Here is a 20,963-nt window from a genome sequence, read left to right as displayed (position 1 = left end):
TTCTATAGGCAGCTGTGACCGTGACTCTGGCCCCTGGAACCAGACCAGCCACTCAAGAATGCAAAAGTCCTGGTGTAGACATGGAGTCTGCATTCTCTCAAGAAAGTGCAGATAATGATCCTGGACACAAGGTCAGACTGGTGACTCTTTCCCAAGATGGGGTGTGTACCACCAAAAGCTGGCAGCAGGACCAGGCTGTCATCACCAAGCACCCTTTCTCCCCTGCTCTGCCCCTCCTTCATGCCCACTCTCTCTATCTCACTCTCCTGGTCACATACCCTGTGTGTGTCAGGGGGAGTTGCATGGCTTGGGGTGTCATTTTAGGTGTGCTCATTAATTTTTTTTAAAATTGAGATGGGGTCTATTTTGCCTGGGCTGGATTTAAATTCCTGGGCTCAAGGAATCCTCATGCCTCAGCCTCCCGGGTAGCTGGGATTACAGGCGTGAGCTGCCATGCTCAGCTCTGATGTGTGGTAGGGATGAGGACAAGGAACCATATGTGTCACGTGGGTTACGCACAAAGGCTTGGTCAGTTCTATGACTTCCAGGAAGGGCCCCAGTTAGTGTCATCCAGTGAACCTGGAAATCCCCTAAGAAAACTACAGCTCCACAATACTTTGTGATAGAGCTATTTAACATAAAGAAGAAACCGTACATAATTGCTTTTCCATTATAAAAATTTATCAAGGGAATAATTTGAGTTTTTAGAGGCTTGGTTTAGCAAGGTAAAAAAGACAACCAAATTATTAAAACACTTTATAAATTATTTTAAAACCTACCAACTGGGGCCTAAATGAAATAAACCCCCTATTACCTTAGGAAAGAGACAGCTTTCCTAAATCACAAAAGTTGGTTTCCAAGCTACACTCTTACTTCTAATGCCTTGGAACCCTAAGGAGAACTAAAGCTCACCAGCGATGGCTGCTCTGGAAGTCAAGGTGGGAAGAACAGGCAATATCCTGACACAGGCTAGATATAGACTCTGAGCCAAAAGCAGACTCTGTGACATGGAAAGGGACCACACAATTTTAATTTTTTTTTTTTTTTGAGACAGAGTCTCGCTCTGTGGCCGTGGCCCAGGCTGGAGTGCAGTGGCACAATCTCGGCTCACTGCAAGCTCCGCCTCCTGGGTTCACGCCATTCTCCTGCCTCAGCCTCCCAAGTAGTGGAACTACAGATGCCCGCCACCACGCCCGGCTAATTTTTTATATTTTTAGTAGAGACGGGGTTTCACCGTGTTAGCCAGGATGGTCTCGATCTCCTGACCTCATGATCTGCCCGCCTTGGCCTCCCAAAGTGCTGGGATTACAGGCGTGAGCCACCACGCCCGGCAGGGACCACACAATTTATTAACCAACCAGGTTAATAAATTCTTTTTTTTTTTTTTTTTTGGAGACGGAGTCTCACTCTTGTCACCCAGGCTGGAGTGCAGTGACACGATCTCGGCTCACTGCAATCTCCGCCTCCTGGGCTCAAGCAATTCTCCTGCCTCAGCCTCCTGAGTAGCTAGGATTACAGGCTCCTGCCACCACACCCCACAAATTTTTTGTATTTTTAGTAGAGAACGGGAATTCGCCATGTTGGCCAGGCTGGTCTTGAACTCCTGATCTCAGGTGATCCGCCCGCCTCGGCCTCCCTAAGTGTTGGGATTACAGGCGTGAGTCACCATGCCTGGCCCCAACCAGAACACTTCTGAGCGTGGAAGAGGATGCTGTTAATTACTCAAGACCAAAAGGCATAAAAGGAGACATATGTCCACCCAAGTGATAAGGCAGTTTGGGAAACTACATTTCCCAGTATGCCCTGCCCCTTGAAAGTTAAAAATCTTAACTGGCACAGAGCACCCTGGGACACCTGTGGTTAGCACCATTTAAGAAGTAAAAGGTATAGGGTTGGGTTCTGACGTGAAGGCTTCCCCCTTCCATGGGACACTTAACCAGACACAGGACACAACACCTGAGGTGAAATTTCAATGGGTATTAAGTCTGGGGTAGAGCTTCTCTCTCCCCAAATCTAGCTTCCAAAGATGTGGAGCTGGTGGAGCTGTCCATTGGTCCACTGCCCTGTTTCTCCTGGGTGCTGCCTCTGCCTCCCCATATCACCAGCGTCCCCACTGCCACTAGTCTGTAGGGGGATTCCGGGCTAGGTGCTCTTCCCACTCGACTTCAACCAACTTGTACAGCTCCATGGTGGCCTGGGCATCTTCCACAGAGGAATGTCCGCTCTTCCCAACCTGAGCAAGCAAGGAAGACAAGAGCATGAAGAGAAAAGAAACCGTTTCTTCCTTCCCAGTGTACTCTCTGTACTCCTCTTCCCCCTGCCTCCGCTACACAGTTTCTTCTGCAGTCAGCAGGCTACAAAGACAGAATTCTGGTGGGGTCCTACTCCTTATGTAATTTCAGGGGTTCAACTCCTAGGAAGTCTTTGCCACTGTCTACCTCAGTCCTTTCTGTGGCAGTATGTATAAGCCATATTAGGTTCTGTAGAGATAGAACATACCAGGTCAAAGACAGGTCTTCTGAGTCTTCCACTTTCCCTAGTTCCTTAACTGCTCTATATGTGACATATGTCCCCATCTTCCTGCCAGATGGGCCACCCTTTGCTGAAATATAGCGTGTAAAATACGAGCGGTCCTTGCATCCACTACACGGTCTCTTGGACCACCACCGCTACCTGCTTTCTTCCTTAGTTAGGGTTTTATATCTACTTAGGACTTTTTCCCTTTTCCAAAGCACACTGTGAAACATTCTATGAGGTAGACAACAGGAATTATTATCCTGTGTACAGATGGAGCTCTTCCCATCACAGCAGCCCACCTGGATCTCTACAACCACAGGACTTCTGAGATCAGAGTCTGGCTAGGGGCATCAACGAGAGCCATGTCCAAGATGGGGGTGGGGGATGTGGGGAGATGCTACCTGGATATCCCGGTTTAGCAGCTTCTTGGTGAGATGCTTCAGAGACATGGTGGCATTCTCCGGGCAGTCAGCCTTCCGGTTGAGGGGGGGGATATGGGAGGTGTCACGGGTGAGGGACTTGGGGTGAAAGTACTGAAGGGCTTTGAAGTCGTTGTGGATGGCATGCCCCACCACTATCTTCCCTGTGAGTATCTTCAAGATCTGGAAGAAGTGTGGGAAGAGAGTGGTGAGAAGGAAGACTGAAGTGGAACCCCTGCATTCTGAAAGCCCAACATGACCATCAATCCCTTCTGGATTCTTTCACCAACTGCCTACCTCTCCATCCTTGAAATGCTCACTCCCACAAGTTTTCCTTCTTCTGGAATCCACCTTCCTCTTCCACAGGTGATTTCCATGGTGTACCCTGTTTGGACTCATACTGCCAGTGGCTCCTTACCTTCTTATTGATCTCCACCCCATGACATTAATTTGCCTTCAGTCCTAAATGACACTCATGTTTGAGATGTCCATGTATTTAGTTCAGTTCTGGCTTGCTACATGAAGTCCTTTAACTATTACCATTATGCTGGCCTTAGACACATGGCTGGGACCCGGGCTCCAGGGAGGCTAACAAAAGCCCAAAATTACATGCAATTAGATGTGTATGGGTACTAGAGGAAGAGAATCTGTGGCTTTCATCAAATTCTCAGAGTCTACAAACCGTAAAAAATTAAGAATCACATATAAACTAAAGTTGCAGAAGCAACCTTATTCACACTAGTTTTGGAACCAAGTAAAATAAAAATAACTTCTCAATATTTCAGGAAACTGTTTTTTTTTTTTGAGATGGAGTCTTGCTTTGTTGCCCAGGCCGGAGCGTACTGGCGCGATCTTGGCTCACTACAACCTCCGCCTCCCGGGTTCAAGCGTTTCTCCTGCCTCAGCCTCCCAAGTAGCTGGGACTACTGGCACCTGCCACCATGCCTGGCTAAGTTTTGTATTTTTAGTAGAGACGGAGTTTCACCATATGGGCCAGGCTGGTCTTGAACTCCTGATCTTGTGATCTGCCCGCTTCAGCCTCCCAAAGTGCTGGGATTACAGGTGTGAGCCACCACACCTGGCCTTCAGGTCACTTTTTTTTTAAAAGAGATGAGGTCTTGCTATTTTTCCCAGGTTGGCTGGCCTCAAACTCCTGGGCTCAAGCAATGCTCTCACCTCAAACTCCTGAGTAGCTGGGATTACAGACACATGTCACCACACCTAGCCATTTCAGGCTCTTGAAGTAGGAGGACATGCTACCAATGAGGACAACCGAAGAACATGCCACAGGCTCTGAAGGCCATTCCCAAATGAGGTTCCAAACAGGTTTTCAACAAAAGTGACAGTCCTGCATAGCCTCCCAAAGGGACCGCCTCTGAAGGGGCTAGGCTCATCTGGACATACCTTAGTCTCATAACCCCAGCTTGGCACTGGGGAAGTGCTTTATGATGACGTAGTCCCGTGAACTAGATATTTCGTTACTCCTAACTTCACCTACTTACTGCCCACCACCACCTTCACTTCTTATTAACCTCGACATATAGCCCTCATCAAAGCTGGGCAGATTTGCTGTCTCAGACCCGTCCCATCTTCTGCCTCTCCTATGCCTTTGCTTGGCTGTGCCCCTTTGTGCACAAGATGTTTAACTCTTCTTTCCGTCTTTTCTAAAATAGTCAGTCACCTCACCTCTAACGAACCTCCTCCAACTGAGCGCATATAAGGCATTATGGGAACAGCGTGTCCAGAGAGGGCAGAGTGTGGACCTGAAACTGCAAAGACGTGGACCAAGGGCGCCCTCTGGCGGCCTCCTGAGACCAGCAGGTCTCTTGCTCTCCCTTCACTTCCTCTTTCACCCCTCCCAGCTCATTCTCCTTTCTGTTCATGCCTTGCACTCCATAGCCAGCACAGGGCTAGGAGTGAGATGACAACCCGAAGTGCCGGCCCTGTGCCGTTTATGCCGTTCACTGGTTACCTGTTCCAGTTGGACAATATATACCCCAGCTCCTCCTGTCAACTTTCTGCCCTCTCTTACCACCACCACTTTCCGCACTTGCCCCAGGCTACTTTTTGCTTGGGAAGAGCTCTCCACCTTTCCTCTCTCAAGCTTAGGCTCCAACTCGCAAGGTTTTTCCAAATCAAGCCCTTTCTCCTGACACTGATGTCTGCAGCTCTGTCTAGTTTCATCACTTGCTGTTATTTTTCTATGCAGATTCCCAGTTCCCCAGACCCAATTTAGAACCTAAAATAGTTTTCTTGTTTGTTTTTTTTGAGACAGGGTCTCACTCTGTCGCTCAGGCTGGAGTGCAGTGGCAGTGGTGTGATCTCAGCTCACTGCAGCCTCGACCTCCTGAGTAGCTGGGACTACAGGCATGTACCACACTTGGCTAACTTTTTTGTAGATGAGTTCCGCTATGTTGCCCAGACAGGGCTTGAGTTCCTGGGCTTGAGCGATTCTCCCGCCTCAGCCTCCCAAAGTGCTGGGATTATAGGCAAGTGCCACTGCGCCCGGCTAAAATAGATCTTGACCAATGAAGTTTGTGACACCAGCTAATTGTACCTTCCTGACTTTCACTGCTCCTTCCACCGACAGGGGGCCTTCTTCAACAACTGATAGATTCTCCTCCCTCCCTCCACAAACGTTGGTGTCTTCCCATAGTGATATCCTTTGCTGAAAAATGATTTAGACCTCTCTCCATCCACCTCCCTGCCACCATCAAGCCCCATGCTTCTTACCTGGCCTCGAGCAATCTTGAAGGGTGTGGCATTCACCATGTGCTGCTTCCGGATACCACTCCACCTGGTTCGGTAGTCCACAATGTGGCAGGGGGGAAGAATGTACTCGTCATAAAGCACATCTCCGTTGTAGTTGACAATGCTACATCGAGCCAAGGAACTAACATGCCCCTTTGGTCCTGTGCCCACCATCTCACAGTCAATTGCCACCATCTTCCGTGGCAACTTCTGGGATGCTCCGGAGCATTTATTCTCTGAATGAGCTTGGGTGGAGTTCTGTGGGGCATTCTTCTGAGGATGGTTCTTTTTAGAGGATTTCTTCTGGGAGCTCTTCTGAGAGCGGGTTGGGTGGCTATTGATCTTTGGAAGGGCACTCTGGAACTCCCCCAGCAAATCTACTTTAGCAGCAACAGAATCAGCCTTTTTTGAAGGGGCAGGGGTCAACCAAGACACTGCAGCTTTCTTGTCCAGGGGCTGTCCTGACCCATTGCTGGAAGCAGCTGTCTTCTTTTTTGGGAAGGAAGGGGTCTTCCAAGTGCCATCGACCGTAGGAGTTTCCCCTTTCTTTGAAGGTTCAGAGTGCAACTTAGGCGCCTTGCTAGGGGGTTGGTTCTTTTTACTCAGAAAGCCTCTCCGTTCTAAGAGCCTCCGCTTCTTGACAAAATTTCGGTGCTTGGCATTTCCTTCTAATGCCTTTTTGGGAGGAGGTTCCCCAAAATCCAGATTGAGCAGTAAAGTAGACATAGGGACAATGGAAGGCGGAAGAGTAGTTGGGAAGAGTGGCTTATGGATGAAAAGAGGATGTGGGACTCATTCTCTGCTGAATCCTACTGTCCAACATGTGGAGGTCTGTAGTACACCCTGGGGAAGAAAGTGATCCTGGTAATTGAGCTCCTAGGCCTGGGAGAAAAATGAGGTAAGCTCGATCTCCGTAGGACTTATGGAAGGAAAGACATCAGAGCAATCTCTCAGACAGAGGGGAAATGAAAACATAACATGAAATGATGGAGGGAGCATTGGTGTTAGCCAGCAAGCCTGGATTCTAGTGAAGCCCAATTCAGCCGTTTGGTCTTAGTAAGGTCATTACCGCGCTCTAGGTTTGAGTCTCATTTGTAAAATGAAGAGAGTGGAGGGGCTTATAGAGCTCGAACCCTCTGAGTCTAAGAGGCTAGAACACGTGCGATCTATACTCCGCCTAGGAAAGGAACATCTAGGTATGCTCAAAAACAGTGAGAAGTATGGCGTAGATAACCTCTGGGCTACCCAGGCATCCGCAGCGTGGACCACCAATAGAGACACAAATCCAGGCATCCCTTTCCCTTGGCTCCAGGCCGGAATTGGGGGCAATCTCCACATGCATCTCACCCAAGTCCTTCTCCCACGCAAGGACCTTGACACCATCTACCAGCGCGGGGGTGGGATCGAGGCTTGAGGCAGCCCACCTGGATAAGCATACTTCGGATCCCCGCGGTACAGATCGATCTCTCACGCTCACAAACCTACCTCCTAGACGGGTCCAGCTAAGACCGGAAGCGCCCGGAGCCGGATGCGGAAATCGGTGCGCGCCGACGAAGCCCGGGAAGGCAGGCGCGCGGGTTAGAACGCGCCAGAGGTCGGCGCGCGCACACCCGCACCGCCCCGACCTCAGGTAGTGAGGCCAGTGAATCCGAGTGTGTGAGGAGCGGCAGTGGCGGCGGAGGAGGGGGCGGCGTGGGTGGGGGCGGGGGCGGGATGCGCTCCCCGGCCCCTCTAGCCCCGTGGTGGTACAACGCGAAGGTGTGGGAAGGCCGCGATAAACCGGAACTGCAGCCCGCCGGACACCTCCGGCTTCACTTCCGTAAGAGGAGAGGCGTGTACGGCAAGGGGCGGGAACTGGAACTTGGCCCGCCTCGTTGTGAGCTGAGCTCAGCCGCACGCTTTTGTGGCGTCACTGCACTGTTACCCCGCCCTACGTGTCTCTGACGCTGACACCTTCTCACTGTGAAACGTCGCGACCTGTGACGTCTGGGGGGCGCCTCAAATCTTCCACTCCAGCATCGGATCCCGAAAGGCAGCGTCGGAGACTGGACCCAAAACTCTTCCTGTTCTGCCTGCAGAGTTGAGCCCCGTCCGGGTCCTGGACCCGCGTAGTACTGACCCTGGATCCCTGTTTACTGCGTTCTCGCTCCCCGCGCTCCCTGCTGGACCCCGGGATGCCGGGCATCTCCGCCCGAGGCCTCTCTCATGAGGGGAGGAAGCAGCTAGCTGTTAACCTCACCCGTGTCCTGGCACTCTACCGTTCCATCTTGGATGCCTACATCATCGTGAGGCCACAGGGGCGTGGGTGGGATGTCTCTGGTCGTGTGGTTGGCTAGGTACCCACGTCAGGGAGAGAATCTGGAGAATTAGCCTCTGATCTCTTTCCTTCTATGAGTTTCAGTCTTTTTCTGTACAAGAAGGGGTTAAAACTGGAGTGATCCCTCCTTTTTTTTCAGCTGACATAAATAATATTTATTTTTTTTTCTTTTTCTTTTTCTTTTTTTTTTTTTTTTTGAGACGGAGTCTCGCTCTGTCCCCCAGGCTGGAGTGCAGTGGCACGATCTCGGCTCACTGCATAAATAATGTTTCTAGTACCTACCTAGATTGTTTTTGTAATCTTCCCAGATCCAAGGTAATAAAATGCGTGGACATTGGAACCATGCTGCAACTATGTTGAACTCTTCTTGGAGCATGTCAGGTGTTCCAAGAACACACGTTATTCATCCAAGCTTTGAATAAATTCGTGGTTTTGTGGTATAGTAGACAGTCCTGGCTCTGGAATCAAAAAGGCTTAGTCTAGAATCCTGCCTCCCCTATGATGTTAACCTTAGGCCTCCCTAACCCCCAACTTGTCCTAGCCCGGGTTTCCTCAGCTATACAATGGATCCCAGTCTGAAGGATTATTGTGAAGAATAAATGAGAGAATGTGTAAATGGCACCACCATCCACTGAATTGTTTAGACCACAAACCCAGAGGCCATCATTGATTCAGTGCTGTCCTTCATTGATCCACAATCCAGTCCTTCAACAAGTCCTCTTGGCTCTGCCTTCGGAATAGATCCCAAATTCATCCATTTGTCCTCACCTCCGTTGCTGCCACCCTAGGCCAAGCCACCATCACCTCTCTTCTGAACTACTTCCTAACCGATCTTGCTGTGTGCTTACCTCTGCCCTGCCATAACCAATTCTTCACTGAGCAGCTAGATTGATAGCATTCAAATGTAAATCTGATCACGACAATCCCTTGCTTCCTAGATACTTTTATGAAATCCTAACTCCTTACTATTACCTATAAAACCCATATTCTGGCTCCTACTGTCTCTTCAACTCTATCCCATTTTATTCTCTCACACATTTCACTGTGCTATACCTCTGCTGGCCTGATTTCTGTTCTGCCAATATGGCAGGCATCTGGACCTTTGCACTCACTGATCTTCTGCCACAGAAAGGCAATCGCAGAATGGTTAAGAACAAGGACTCTAGAGTAAAATTGGTTTCAAATCCCAGCTCAGGCCGGGTACGATGGCTCACACCTGTAATCCTAGCACTCTGGGAGGCCGAGGTGGGTGGATTGCCTGAGCTCAGGGGTTCGAGACCAGCCTGGGCAACACGGTGAAACCCCGTCTCTACTAAAATAAAATAAAAAAAAAATAGCTAGGCTTGGCAGTACACACCTGTAGTCCCAGCTACTAGGGAGGCTGAGGCAGGAGAATTGCTAGAACCAGGGAGGCGGAGGTTGCAGTGAGCTGAGATCGTGCCACTGCACTCCAGCCTAGGTGGCAGAGTGAGACTCCATCTCTAAAAATAAATAAATAATCCCAGCTCAGCTATTTGCTAGCTTTTGGACGTGGGCAAGTTACTTAAGTGCTGTGCCTGTTTCTACATCTGCAAAATGGGGGATAAAAAAATACCTACCTCAAAGTGTTGTTTAAAGGATCAAATGCATTAATACATGTCAAATGTTTACAGCAGTACCTGGCCGAGAAGGTGTTAAATAAGTGTTTGCTATTACCTGTATTTTCTTTACATGCCTAGCACCTATTCATCATTCAAGTCTCAGCTCAAATGTCACCTCAGACAGGTCTTCCCTCATCATCCTATCTAAAGTAGTCCTTGCCCAAATTCTCCATTACATTACTGTTTCATTAGTGTTTTGTCTATATGACATATGATGTTGTCTGAAGTTTTGTTTTGGTTTGTTTTTTTTGAGAGGGAGTCTTGCTCTGCTGCCCAGGCTGGAGTGCAGTGGCGCAATCTAGGCTCACTGCAGCCTCTGCCTCCAGGGTTCCAGTGATTCTCCTGCCTCAGCCTACTGGGTAGCTGGGATTACAGGCGTGTGCCAACATGCCTGGCAAATTTTTGTAATTTTAGTCGAGAGGGGGTTTCACCATATTGGCCAGGCTGGTCTCGAACTCCTGATCTCAGGTGATCTGCCCGCCTTGGTCTCCCAAAGTGCTGGGATTACAGGCGTGAGCCACCATGCCCGGCCAAAGTTATTATTTTTTTTAATGTAAACTCTGCAGGAGCCAGAATCTTGTCTCAGGTTCACTGTTGTATTCCCTGAGCCTACAATAGAGCTTAATGTATAACCGAAACACAGTCCCAGAATTTGTGGTGGACGAATGAATAAAAAGACACCAGTGTCTGGCACATATAATGCAGGTTACTAAGTGGTAATGTACTAATACTGTGTGTCAGTCACTCTGGTAAGTGTTAGGGATGCAGATGTGAAGATACCATCCCATCCCTACCCTTAAGAAATGCAATTTAATAGAGAAAACAGACACAAATAAGTGCAGAAATTGCTAAAAGAAGTGTGTTAAGTTAAGCCACCAGAGTCGGGGAGGCTGGAGCAGGCTTCAGAGAACTGACTCGGCTTAGCAGGAGGTACCTGCCAGTTACAGGCAGTGGCCCTATGTGGCAGCAGTGCTGGGAAGAGGCAGGCAATGAGGTGTGTAGTTGAGAGTGGGGTGGGAAAGAATGGGAGTGGTAGTAGCTTGCTGATGGCTTCTCCCCTTCTTCTGTAGGAATTTTTCACAGACAACCTATGGGACACACTCCCTTGCTCATGGCAGGAAGCATTGGATGGACTGAAACCACCACAGCTGGCCACAATGCTGCTGGGGATGCCTGGGGAAGGGGAGGTCGTCAGGTATGGGCTAGAAGGTCCCTGTGCTGGGGAACTCAAGGCTTTAAGCCCTGCAGTGAGCGTATCGCTCAGAGAGTCTCATAAGGTCTTCCTGGGCCTCGGGTTGTAAACTGCTGCACTCAGATGTGATGGGACTATTCACTGGAGGCCTCGGCTGGACTATCTCAGGTACAGGTCAGTGTGGCCACTCACCCTGCTGGCCCTGAAGTCCACGGCGTGTGCCCTGGCCTTTACCCGGACGCCTGGCTTTCAGACCCCCTCAGAATTCCTGGAGAACCCCAGCCAGAGCTCCCGACTAACAGCTCCATTCCGAAAACATGTCAGGCCCAAGAAGCAGCATGAGATCCGGAGGCTGGGAGAGGTGAGGAGATGGCTGGAGCATGGGTGGTGTCTGGGAGCCCAGGGACTCCTTAAGCCTGGCTTACAAATATGTGTGCCCTTTACCTCACATGCAAGGCCAGAGGCCCTAGACATTCCTTTACCTCAACAGACATAACTAATCATATTTTGATGCTGGGGTTCTTTTTCATTCTTTTGTGGGGTTGGTTGGCAGCTAGGTCTGAATCACTGTCTCATTCCTGTTCCCAAATCTCCACAATCTGCTCATGGCTTCACGCAGGGTTCTTGTTCTGTGGGGGAGATTGAATCACTGACCTGTGAGGCAAGGAGAGTGGACCTGAACCTGGGGTCAGGTCCACTCTCCTTGCTTCCACCCTCACCCTTATATCTTTCTTTCCAAATCTGTCTTCACATCCAGGGCACCCTCTGTCCGTCTTTCTCTGTCATCTTTGTCTCTTCCACTCTCAGTATGGATGTTTGCCCCAGGAGTCAATAACCAGTGGCTAGGAGACCTTTGTTTCCTCCTTTTTCAGTTGGTGAAGAAGCTGAGTGATTTCACAGGCTGCACCCAGGTTGTAGACGTGGGCTCAGGCCAGGTGAGCCAGAGTCTTGATGTACTGTTTTTTTGAGTCATGGGGACATAGAACACCTGGAAGGCAGGTTATCGGGCCACAGGCCCAGCGAGGCAGGTGTCAAGAAGTGGTGGAATTTTTTTTTTCTCTTTGCATAATTTTTTTTAAGCCAGTCAGATTTAACAATGGGGGAGTTATATACCAACTTAAGCCACACTGATGTTAATAAGTTCTGTAGGGTAAAATTTAAGCCTTCTGTGGGGCCTGGGACCCAGGTGTCCAGGTTACCCATGGGGAGGGTGACAGTGGATAGGGCACTGAACAGGGCTGTTTCCATCCTGCTCGTGACTCCAGGGCCATCTCTCCCGCTTCATGGCTCTTGGCCTGGGGTTGATGGTGAAGAGCATCGAAGGGGATCAGAGACTGGTGGAGAGAGCCCAGCGCCTGGACCAGGAGCTTCTGCAGGCTCTGGAGAAAGAGGAGAAGAGGAACCCGCAGGTAGGCCAACCCTTCCTGCGACCTGGACTGCAGGAGCAGGGGCTGCTTGGCTGGAATTGAGCACAGAGGCTGGATTACATCTTTCAAGTTTCTCAGCTTGAACTGGTGTGGTCCCTAATTTCTATTACCTCTTTCCCAAGGTTCCCCTTTCCCCAGTGCCTCCCCGTATCTCAAAGTTACTTTCTATTTACAAAGTGCTTTCCACACCAATGTATACTTCTCACTACCTGTGAAGTGGCCAGTCAGGTTTTAGACTTGTTACAAATAAGAAAACTGGGTCTCAGATGAAAAGATGTACATGGTGAATGATAGGTCCAGGACTTTTCCCCCTCTCCTGACTTGTGGTCCAGCCCCTCCCGCACCCACCTTATCTCCCACATTCCTCCTTGGGGAATAACATGGAGGACAGATCCCTTCCTGTGGTCTGAGGTGGCCTGGGGACAGCAAACAGACTTCCCATCTGCCTTTGTCCTTTCCTGCTTCCACAGGTGGTCCAAACCAGCCCTCGTCACTCCCCACACCACGTGGTTAGGTGGGTAGACCCCACAGCCCTGTGTGAGGAGCTTCTGCTTCCACTGGAGAACCCGTGTCAGGGCAGGGCCCGCTTGCTGCTCACAGGCCTCCACGCCTGTGGGGATCTGAGTGTTGCCTTGCTGAGACACTTCTCCTGCTGTCCTGAGGTGGTGGCCCTGGCCTCAGTGGGCTGCTGCTACATGAAGCTGAGTGACCCTGGCGGCTACCCACTGAGTCAGTGGGTGGCTGGGCTGCCTGGCTATGAACTGCCCTACCGGCTTCGGGAGGGGGCCTGCCATGCCCTGGAGGAATATGCTGAGCGGCTACAGAAAGCTGGTCCTGGCCTTCGAACTCACTGCTACCGTGCAGCACTGGAGACAGTCATCCGACGGGCCCGGCCCGAGCTCCGTCGGCCAGGCGTGCAGGGTATCCCCAGGGTCCACGAGCTCAAGATTGAAGAGTGAGGTTGGGGGACGGGTGGGGGGCAGTGGAGAGATTTCTTTTTTTTTTTTTGAGATGGAGTCTGGCTCTGTTGCCCAGGCTGGAGTGCAGTGGAGCGATCTCGGCTCACTGCAAGCTCTGTCTCCCGGGTTCATGCCATTCTCATGCCTCAGCCTCCTGAGTAGCTGGGACTACAGGTGCCCGCCACTACACCTGGCTAATTTTTTGTATTTTTAGTAGAGACGGGGTTTCACCATGTTAGCCAGGATGGTCTCAATCTCCTGACCTGGTGATCCGCCCACCTCAGCCTCCCAAAGTGCTGGGATTACAGGCGTGAGCCACCGCACCCGGCCTGGAGGGGAGATTTCTAACTGGAGATCTTCTACCCTCACTTTCAGCATAGCCTAAAGAAAATCTAAGTATACCCAGAGGAGTGATTTGGAGTTCTCTGATCAGGGTACCTTCTCAAAATTTCTTTAAGAGAGTTGTCCCTCTTTTATCAGGAGACTAACAAAGAAACATGAAGTTTTGGCCAGGCGCGGTGGCTCATGCCTGTAATCCCAGCACTTTGGGAGGCTGATATGGGCCGATCACCTGAGGTCAGGAGTTCGAGACTAGCCTGGCCAACATGGCGAAACCCCGTCCCTACTAAAAATACAAAAATCAGCCAGGCGTGGAGGCATGCGCCTGTAATCCCAGCTACTCCGGAGGCTGAGGCAGGAAAATCGTTTGAACCCGGGAGGCAGAGGTTGCAGTGAACCGAGATCGCGCCACTGTACTCTAGCCTGGGCGACAGAGCAAGACTCTGTCTCCAAAAAAAAAAAAAGTTTTTTAAATGCTAAAAGTATGGCTAAATAGTTGGACAGAACTGGCTGAAAATGTTTAAATCAATTTACTATTGGACAGACAGCTCACAGCCAGAGAAACATTCAAAAATACATGGCCAGGTGTGGTGGCTCATGCCTATAATCCCAGCTCTTTGGGAGGCCAAGGCAGGAGGATTGCTTGAGGCTGGGAGTTAGAGACCAGCCTGGGCTACGTAGAGAGACCCTGTCTGTAAAAAAAAAAAAAAAAAAAAAAAAAAAAAATAGGCAGGCATGGTAGCTCATACTTGTAGACCCAGCTACTTGGGAGGCTGAGGTGGGAGGATTGAGGTGTTTGAGGCTACAGTGAGCTATGATTGCCCTGCTGCTCTCCAGCCTGGGTGACAGGAAGACCCTGTCTTTAAAAATATATATTTGGGATGCCGAGGCTGGCAGATCACAAGGTCAGGAGATCAAGACCATCCTGGTGAACATGGTGAAACCCCGTCTCTACTAAAAATACAAAAAAATTAGCTGGGCGTGGTGGCGAGTACCTGTAGTCCCAGCTACTCGGGAGGCTGAGGCAGGAGAATGGCGTGAAACCGGGAGGCGGAGCTTGTAGTGAGCCGAGATTGTGCTACTGCACTCCAGCCTGGGCGACAGAGCGAGACGCCATCTCAAAAAAAAAAAAAAAAAAAAAAAAAAATATATATATATATATATATGCACATATGTTCATGAAAACGCATATTGGGGTAGAAAATAAAGCAAAGTTGGAAGTGAATTAGGAACAAGCAAAGTTTAAGTGAGAGGTGACAGTTCTTAAAACCAAACTGAGTGCTGAATGTGACTGATCCCACAGATATGTGCAGCAGGGGCTACAGCGAGTGGGGCTAGATCCCCAGCTGCCACTGAATCTGGCTGCCCTTCAGGCCCACCTGGCCCAGGAGAACCGTGTGGTGGCCTTCTTCAGCCTGGCTCTACTGCTTGCCCCACTGGTGGAGACGCTTATTCTACTGGACCGGCTGCTGTACCTTCAGGAACAGGGTGAGGGTGGCCTACAGCAGGGACCCAAGGACTATAGTGACTGGGGTTCTGGGGCTCCTTCTCCAAGTCCCAGCCCCAACATCTTCTGGGCCTAGCTAATCACTGTTGTGATCCTTGGACCCCACCTTTGAGTAGGGGATTGGGAGTAGGGGATTTGTTAAAAAATTAAGAATCCAGGCTGGGTGCGGTGGCTCATGCCTATAATCCCAGCACTTTAGGAGGCCAGGGTGGGTAGATCACTTGAGGTCAGGAGTTCAAGACCAGCGATGGTGAAACCCCATCTCTAGTAAAAATACAAAAAGTAGCCGGGTATGGTGGCGCACACCTGTAGTCTCAGCTATTCGGGTGGTTGAGGCAAAAGAATTGCTTGAACCCAGGAGGCGGAGGTTGCAGTGAGCCGAGACTGTACCACTGCACTCCAGCCTGGGCGACAGAGACTCCATCTAAAAAAAAATATTAAGATTCCTACCAAATCAGCCTCTGGTGAACCTCTCTAAGGTGCATGTTAACCAAGCTTCCCAGGCATCGAGAACCTACAATGCAAGAGGACTGCCTCCCAAGTCAGTGCCTTGGGAACCCGTGTTCCTTATGGAGAACGGGGTCTCCTTAGCCCCGCTGGATCCTCCCCCATGGGGAAAAGGGACTATGCCTACAGGCCTGGGCAGAAGAGGCTGAGTGAGTTTGGTTCATTCTTCCCCTTATGATTAAGCCCTTTCTCCCAGGTTTCCATGCTGAGCTCCTGCCCATCTTCAGTCCTCAACTCTCTCCCAGAAACCTGGTTCTGGTGGCCACCAAGATGCCCCTGGGTCAGGCTCTTTCTGTTCTGGAGACTGAAGACAGCTGATGCAGCCTGAGGACACATCTCAGACCCCATCATCTGCAAGTGCCCAGAGAGCACAGTGGCAGAGTACATCTCATCCAGAGAAACAGCATCCTGCATCCTCCAGAGTCCTGGTTCCTTCAGTTTCATCCCCTTTCTCTCCTTCCATGGATTATGTAATACATTGTAAAGTTTTAATTTATTAAAAATTGGAAATCTGTTTCCTTCCCATTTCTGTAGGTAGATAAAAGGAGATGCGCACCCTTCCTGTGGCACTGCTGCAAGGGTGCTACAGTTAGGACTCAGACGCCACTCCCCACTGGCCTCCCTAGCAGGTGGGGTAGGTGACGGCTTCTGTTACTCACAGATTTCCATGAAGGGGACTTCTCTCCCCCTCTTTGGCCTCCAACTCAGAATCTGCAGGCCCTGCCCCTTGGGAGGGCCGCCTTAAGGCCAGCTAACTTCCATCCAGGTTCTGTCATAAACTCAGGAAAGAAGCTTCTTCCCTTCAGTCCCTGAGAGTGTGCTGGGATTAGGGGTGCCATTCTACCACACAGCAGCTGTACACAGGAGGACTCATAAAGTGCTCTTTATTGGCATCTGAAAAAGAGGTGCCTCAGCCTTCAAGGCTGGGACAGAAGTTGGGGAGGAGCTGCTCTGCCCCAGGCTCAATACCAATAGACCTTCTTGTATTTCCGGGTCTCCTTGATCCCCATGGCCTCCATCACCTCCTCCTGCAGTGTCTTTAGACAGGGCACATAGGTTCTTTCTAAAGCATCTTCCACTGATGTGTCTTTGGGGCCATCTGTTAAGCCAGAGGAAAGGAGATGGGTGGGAGGGCTTGCCAACTTTCATTAACGTCCCCTACTCTCACTCCTAGCACCCACCCCTGACCTTCCTGCCCCTCACTCTCACCAATCCACGTTTCAGGGACGATGCCATCAGCTCTGGGAAATTCGGGTTTAGGGATAATTCTCCCTGATCGTGTGGAGACTCGTACCCGCTCTCCTGCTTCAGTAAATCTCCACTCGATCTCAGTGGGTTTCCTGGTGGATAGAAGAGGTGAGCCTGGCCTACGAGCCAGGTTTCCTGCCACCCTCCAACCCAAAAGAGTCAGTGGTTCAAAACACCAGGGTTACCACCGCGTTTCTCCACCTCTGTGTTGGGGTTACCCGCAGGGAATCATGTCCATGAGATGGTCCCTCTTAATTTCCAGAGCATCCAACCCACCATTCCCATTGGACAGCACTTTGTGGACCCAGAGGGTGAGAAACCCTCTGCCCAGAGCCCCGTTGCTTGCCTGTCCATAGGATCCACAAGTTTGACCTGGCGGTGGAGCAAGGGGGCTTCACTAGGGATCATGGTTCCCCGGTAATCCATGGTCTTGCCAATGTAGCGGTAATGCTGTCCAAGAGAGGGGAGTGTCAGAAAGCACGGGGTGTGAAAGGGGTTTGCCCTTGCTACTCGGCGCATTCAGCCCAAGTTGAAAAATAGAAGGTTCAGTAATGCCGCCATCCCCTCAGCCAGTCTCCTGCCACCCTGTGCTGCTCTGAATGGAGAGGGACAGATGAGACAGGCTTCCTGAGCATCCCCATCCCCTCTCTCAACTTACTGTGTTCAGCCCTCCCACGACCACCCAGTTTCGCTGCCGGATAACTTGAACCACTTTGCCCTGCTTCCCGGCATCCTTGCCTTCTAGGATCTCCACCTGTGGGAAGATACGAAGGTTAGGGAGGGGGATCCTTGCCCAGGAGGTTCCCCATCACTCTACCCCCTGTATGAGGCTCTCACCGTGTCCCCACAGAACAGATACCAGTCTTCATCAGAGATGGGTTCCACAACCACTGGGCGCCGCCTGATCCATGGGGGGTTCTTCCTCTTGTCTGCAACAGAGCCTGGGGGGCTCATCCCATAGCGGTAATGGGGGGGCAGAGTGACCTTGGATGCCAAGGCCAGCAGGGCAGAAAGACGCATGCCTGGAGGTTGTAAGAAATCCCTTTGCCAGCAAAACGCTCGAAACTTTCCTTGTCAGCTCTGGGCAGATGGATAGAAACAGGGGAACAAAGAGGCAAGGGAAGGAACATTTTTTAAAGCACTTACTTTGTTGCTCAATGGACCTCATCACATTGAATCCTCACAAGAGGTTATCATCTTTATAGATGAGAAAATAGAAAGGTCAAGTAACTTGCTTATGATTACAAAGCTACTACATTGGAGAATCAGTATTCAAACCCACATATATCTGACTTCAAAGTCCAAAAAATTCATTAAGGACAAGGGCCATGTTATCTATCTCACTCTTGAATCCAGAGCTTGGCCCCTAGTAGGTGCTTAACAAATACTTATTAAATCAATGTATGAACAGCAGGATAGGAAGAAAACAGAGAATGGAACGCTGGCATACGGCCAAAAGGTAGGCAGTTGTAAATCAGTGAAATGAACAAATAGGTAGCAGAAATAAAAACTGGGGTTAAAATGTCCCTATCCCACTTAGAATTCCTATCCTCAGATAGGAAATAACCACTCCTCCCTAAGATAGCTCCTTTTCTAAAGGAAAAGGACCCAGGGCCAGACTCTAGAAATACTGAGTCCTAAATTTCCCAACTAAGTATGTTCTCTAAACCACTCAATTCTCAATTAATGAGGTGGTGAATGAACTGAAGGCATAAATGGTAAGTGCTTCAGTTAACTGAATACTTGCAACTTGCCACGTACCATGCTAAGTGCTTTCCTGTATCTCATTTATGCCTAAGGACAACCAAATGCAGAAGTCATGATTAACCTCATTTTATAGATAAAAATGAACCCTAACTTCAAAGACAAATAAAGATACTACAATGGCATAAAGAGCCCTGGACAAGGAAGTCAGACCACCTGGGTTCTACTCCCTGCTCCACCATCATCTTACTGTACGACACTAGGCAACTTAACTTTTTTTTTTTTTCTGAGACGGAGTCATGTTCTGTCGCCCAGGCTGGAGTGCAGTGGCATGATCTCAGCTCACCACGACCTCTGCGTCTTGGGTTCAAGCGATTCTCCTGCCTCAGCCTCCTGAATAGCTAGGATTACAGGCATGTGCCACCATGACCCGCTAATTTTTTTTTGTATTTTTAGTAGAGACAGGGTTTCACCATGTTGGCCAGGCTGGTCTCGAACTCCTGACCTCAGGTGATCCATCTGCCTTGGCCTCCCAGAGTACTGGGATTACAGGTGTGAGCCACACGCCCATCCAGCAATTTAACTTTTGAATTTCAGTTTCATCATCCATAAACATTTACAGGGTTGTGGGTGTCATTTAAATTATTTTAAATATTTTAAAGCAAGGTGCAAAATAATGTATTATTATCCCTGTGGGGTAAATATACAAATATATATTCCAGCACAGTTATATTTATGGAAAGGAAACAAGAAACCAAAGTACTTGTTTTAGGGGAGAGGAACTGTTTGGGAGGTCTGTTAATTCCATTTTGTTCCTTCCCGTAACGTTTGCATTTTCTAACCATGTGCATTTAAAAATATGTATTAACGGTTTATCTGAACAGTGAGATACTGGCTCATTTTTCTTCTTTATACTTCTCAGTATAAAGGCCTGATGTTATTTTCGGAAAAAGAAACAAAAACAAACAAACAAAAAACCCACCTGTCATTTTCAATTAATGCTGACTGGCCTAAGTGTTCCTGTGAGTATTCAACAAATGCTTAGGGAGGACTACTATATGACAAACCTAATGCTGGGAATTTCATTGCCGGCATTTGGTCTTCACATTGCCCAGTGAGGAAGGTGAGGTTGCCAGATGCATCGTAAAGTCCCTTTTACAGACAAGGAAATCAAGGCCCTGAAAGCCGGAGTGACTACCCTGGTTCATACAGCTTGACTAGGAGTAGGGCCAATCTTAAGACCCGAGCCTTCTGCGTGATTGCTGCAAGGAGCCCCTTCACCTCAGTCAATCCAGGTCTGAACCACCCCAGCCCAGAGCAGCTTGCATGCCCCCGAGATCCTTCCCTTCTTTCCCTCCACAATCTGGAGATGCTGCTGGTGAGCGTCCCGCAGTGGGGTTTTGCCTGCATGTTCTGAAGGCGCAGTGCAATGTAGTGGGTCGAAGGTCTGCCCTCTCAGGTCACGGCTCCAAAGGCTTCCCCCACCAGCCTCATCCCAGACATCGCCAAGGCCTAGCTGTCTTCAGCACCCACCCGCTCCAAACTTCCGGTGCAAAGAAACCCTGGGGAGGCGACTGAGCCATGGCCAGGGAAAAGGATAGGCTCTTCCCGCACCTGCCTCTCGGACGGGCACCTCTAGGGCGGGCGGCCCTCACCTCCACTTTCCGCGGCACTTCGGATTATCAGCACATGGGCCCTCAGCGTCCCCTCCCCCGCCACGCCCGTCGACTTTCTGGGAGTTGTAGTCCAAGTGTAAAACGGAAGATCAACCACGAATCTTACCTCTCAGCATGCTGGGAGTTGTAGTCCGCCGCTAGAAAGCTGGAAACAGGAAGTTTGGCGGGGGTAGGAAATCAAGGAAACCGGAACACACCATGAAGCATGTCGGGAATCGAAAGGCAAGTTGGTTCGGCCGGCCCGCCTGGCACATTCCCGCGCATGCTCTGCGTGGAGGCCGCTGGGAATTGTAGTTTCTAGAGAAGAAGGCTCCATTTTCTAGGTGGTTGTGGCTTCCTGTTCAAGGCAAAGGGCCGCCCTTTCCAGACAGGGCTACCGCCAATGCTCTCCCTGTCCTTCTCTGCTGGAGTGGGGGCAGGGCAGATTCAAAAACTGCCGGTAGGCTTTCTAGAGGAAGGGATGAAACGTGGGCCCTTCCAATGCTAGTAGCCGATCTAGTTACAAAATGTCAGATCTGGAAGGAAACAGAAATGATCTAAGCCAGTCATTCCACTTAACTCAGGGAGTACTGGCGGGATTTCACCCTACCAACCCCCTCCCCCTACCACCCCATCACCAGCTAAGGGTGGCAGGTACCCCTAGCATTAGCAAGGAGAAAGGGTTATCCTATTATTTGACTTGCACTTTGGGGTCAAATTGTTTATACAACCAGCCTCCAAACTCCCACTTCATGGCCATCTTGGGCTGTGGCCGATACTG

At 50.0% G+C, this 20,963-nt stretch overlaps 3 protein-coding genes across 16 annotated transcripts; 1 reads left to right on the top strand and 2 right to left on the bottom strand.

The window, feature by feature from the left end:
* Positions 1–1,957: 1,957 nt before the first annotated feature.
* ISG20L2 (interferon stimulated exonuclease gene 20 like 2) lies at positions 1,958–7,969 on the bottom strand. Of its 5 annotated transcripts, none has more exons than XM_009434541.4 (4): positions 7,173–7,969; positions 5,670–6,530; positions 2,919–3,119; positions 1,958–2,233 (listed from the first exon to the last, which is right to left on the bottom strand). In XM_009434541.4, the coding sequence occupies exons 2-4, from the start codon at positions 6,411–6,413 to the stop codon at positions 2,120–2,122; spliced, it is 1,059 nt and encodes a 352-aa protein (XP_009432816.1). In that variant the 5' UTR covers positions 6,414–6,530; positions 7,173–7,969; the 3' UTR covers positions 1,958–2,119. The 5 variants fall into 5 exon arrangements, with proteins under 5 accessions (XP_009432816.1, XP_009432810.1, XP_009432828.1 ...); XM_009434535.4 differs by having other exon boundaries at positions 5,670–6,569; positions 7,173–7,956; XM_009434553.4 differs by having other exon boundaries at positions 7,112–7,208.
* METTL25B (methyltransferase like 25B) lies at positions 7,841–16,089 on the top strand. Of its 7 annotated transcripts, none has more exons than XM_016929327.3 (8): positions 7,841–7,972; positions 10,715–10,839; positions 11,005–11,197; positions 11,709–11,771; positions 12,102–12,245; positions 12,734–13,218; positions 14,865–15,049; positions 15,772–16,089. In XM_016929327.3, exons 1-8 carry the CDS (start codon positions 7,862–7,864, stop codon positions 15,891–15,893), a joined length of 1,428 nt encoding a protein of 475 aa, XP_016784816.3. In that variant the 5' UTR covers positions 7,841–7,861; the 3' UTR covers positions 15,894–16,089. The 7 variants fall into 7 exon arrangements, with proteins under 7 accessions (XP_016784816.3, XP_016784830.3, XP_016784823.3 ...); XM_016929341.3 differs by having other exon boundaries at positions 15,759–16,089; XM_016929348.3 differs by having other exon boundaries at positions 7,935–8,023.
* Positions 16,090–16,442: 353 nt separating this feature from the next.
* Positions 16,443–20,713, bottom strand: MRPL24 (mitochondrial ribosomal protein L24). 4 transcript variants are annotated; one of them, XM_003949609.5, is made up of 6 exons: positions 20,310–20,713; positions 17,661–17,903; positions 17,482–17,577; positions 17,170–17,273; positions 16,785–16,915; positions 16,443–16,674 (listed from the first exon to the last, which is right to left on the bottom strand). In XM_003949609.5, exons 2-6 carry the CDS (start codon positions 17,841–17,843, stop codon positions 16,538–16,540), a joined length of 651 nt encoding a protein of 216 aa, XP_003949658.1. In that variant the 5' UTR covers positions 17,844–17,903; positions 20,310–20,713; the 3' UTR covers positions 16,443–16,537. The 4 variants fall into 4 exon arrangements, with proteins under 4 accessions (XP_003949658.1, XP_001166859.1, XP_513893.2 ...); XM_001166859.6 differs by having other exon boundaries at positions 20,142–20,314; XM_513893.7 differs by lacking the exon at positions 20,310–20,713 and adding an exon at positions 20,183–20,302.
* Positions 20,714–20,963: the final 250 nt, after the last annotated feature.

This window comes from Pan troglodytes, chromosome 1 (assembly GCF_028858775.2).
Source record: "Pan troglodytes isolate AG18354 chromosome 1, NHGRI_mPanTro3-v2.0_pri, whole genome shotgun sequence".
Classification (NCBI taxonomy): Eukaryota; Metazoa; Chordata; class Mammalia; order Primates; family Hominidae; genus Pan; species Pan troglodytes.
Note: the sequence above shows the minus strand (reverse complement) of the source record. Positions and strands in the feature narration are given on the sequence as shown.

Coding starts and splice junctions, on each gene's coding strand:
- ISG20L2 (XM_009434541.4), bottom strand. CDS start 6,413: ATGTCTACTTTACTGCTCAATCTGGATTTTGGGGAACCTCCTCCCAAA. Junction 3,120..5,669: donor TCAAGATTGCTCGAGGCCAG/GTAAGAAGCATG, acceptor CACTTCTTCCAG/ATCTTGAAGATACTCACAGG. Junction 2,234..2,918: donor TGCTAAACCGGGATATCCAG/GTAGCATCTCCC, acceptor TTGCTTGCTCAG/GTTGGGAAGAGCGGACATTC.
- METTL25B (XM_016929327.3), top strand. CDS start 7,862: ATGCCGGGCATCTCCGCCCGAGGCCTCTCTCATGAGGGGAGGAAGCAG. Junction 7,973..10,714: donor TCTTGGATGCCTACATCATC/GTGAGGCCACAG, acceptor CTTCTTCTGTAG/GAATTTTTCACAGACAACCT. Junction 12,246..12,733: donor AGGAGAAGAGGAACCCGCAG/GTAGGCCAACCC, acceptor CTGCTTCCACAG/GTGGTCCAAACCAGCCCTCG.
- MRPL24 (XM_003949609.5), bottom strand. CDS start 17,843: ATGCGTCTTTCTGCCCTGCTGGCCTTGGCATCCAAGGTCACTCTGCCC. Junction 17,274..17,481: donor TCGTGGGAGGGCTGAACACA/GTAAGTTGAGAG, acceptor TCTCTTGGACAG/CATTACCGCTACATTGGCAA. Junction 16,916..17,169: donor CTTGTGGATCCTATGGACAG/GCAAGCAACGGG, acceptor TCTATCCACCAG/GAAACCCACTGAGATCGAGT.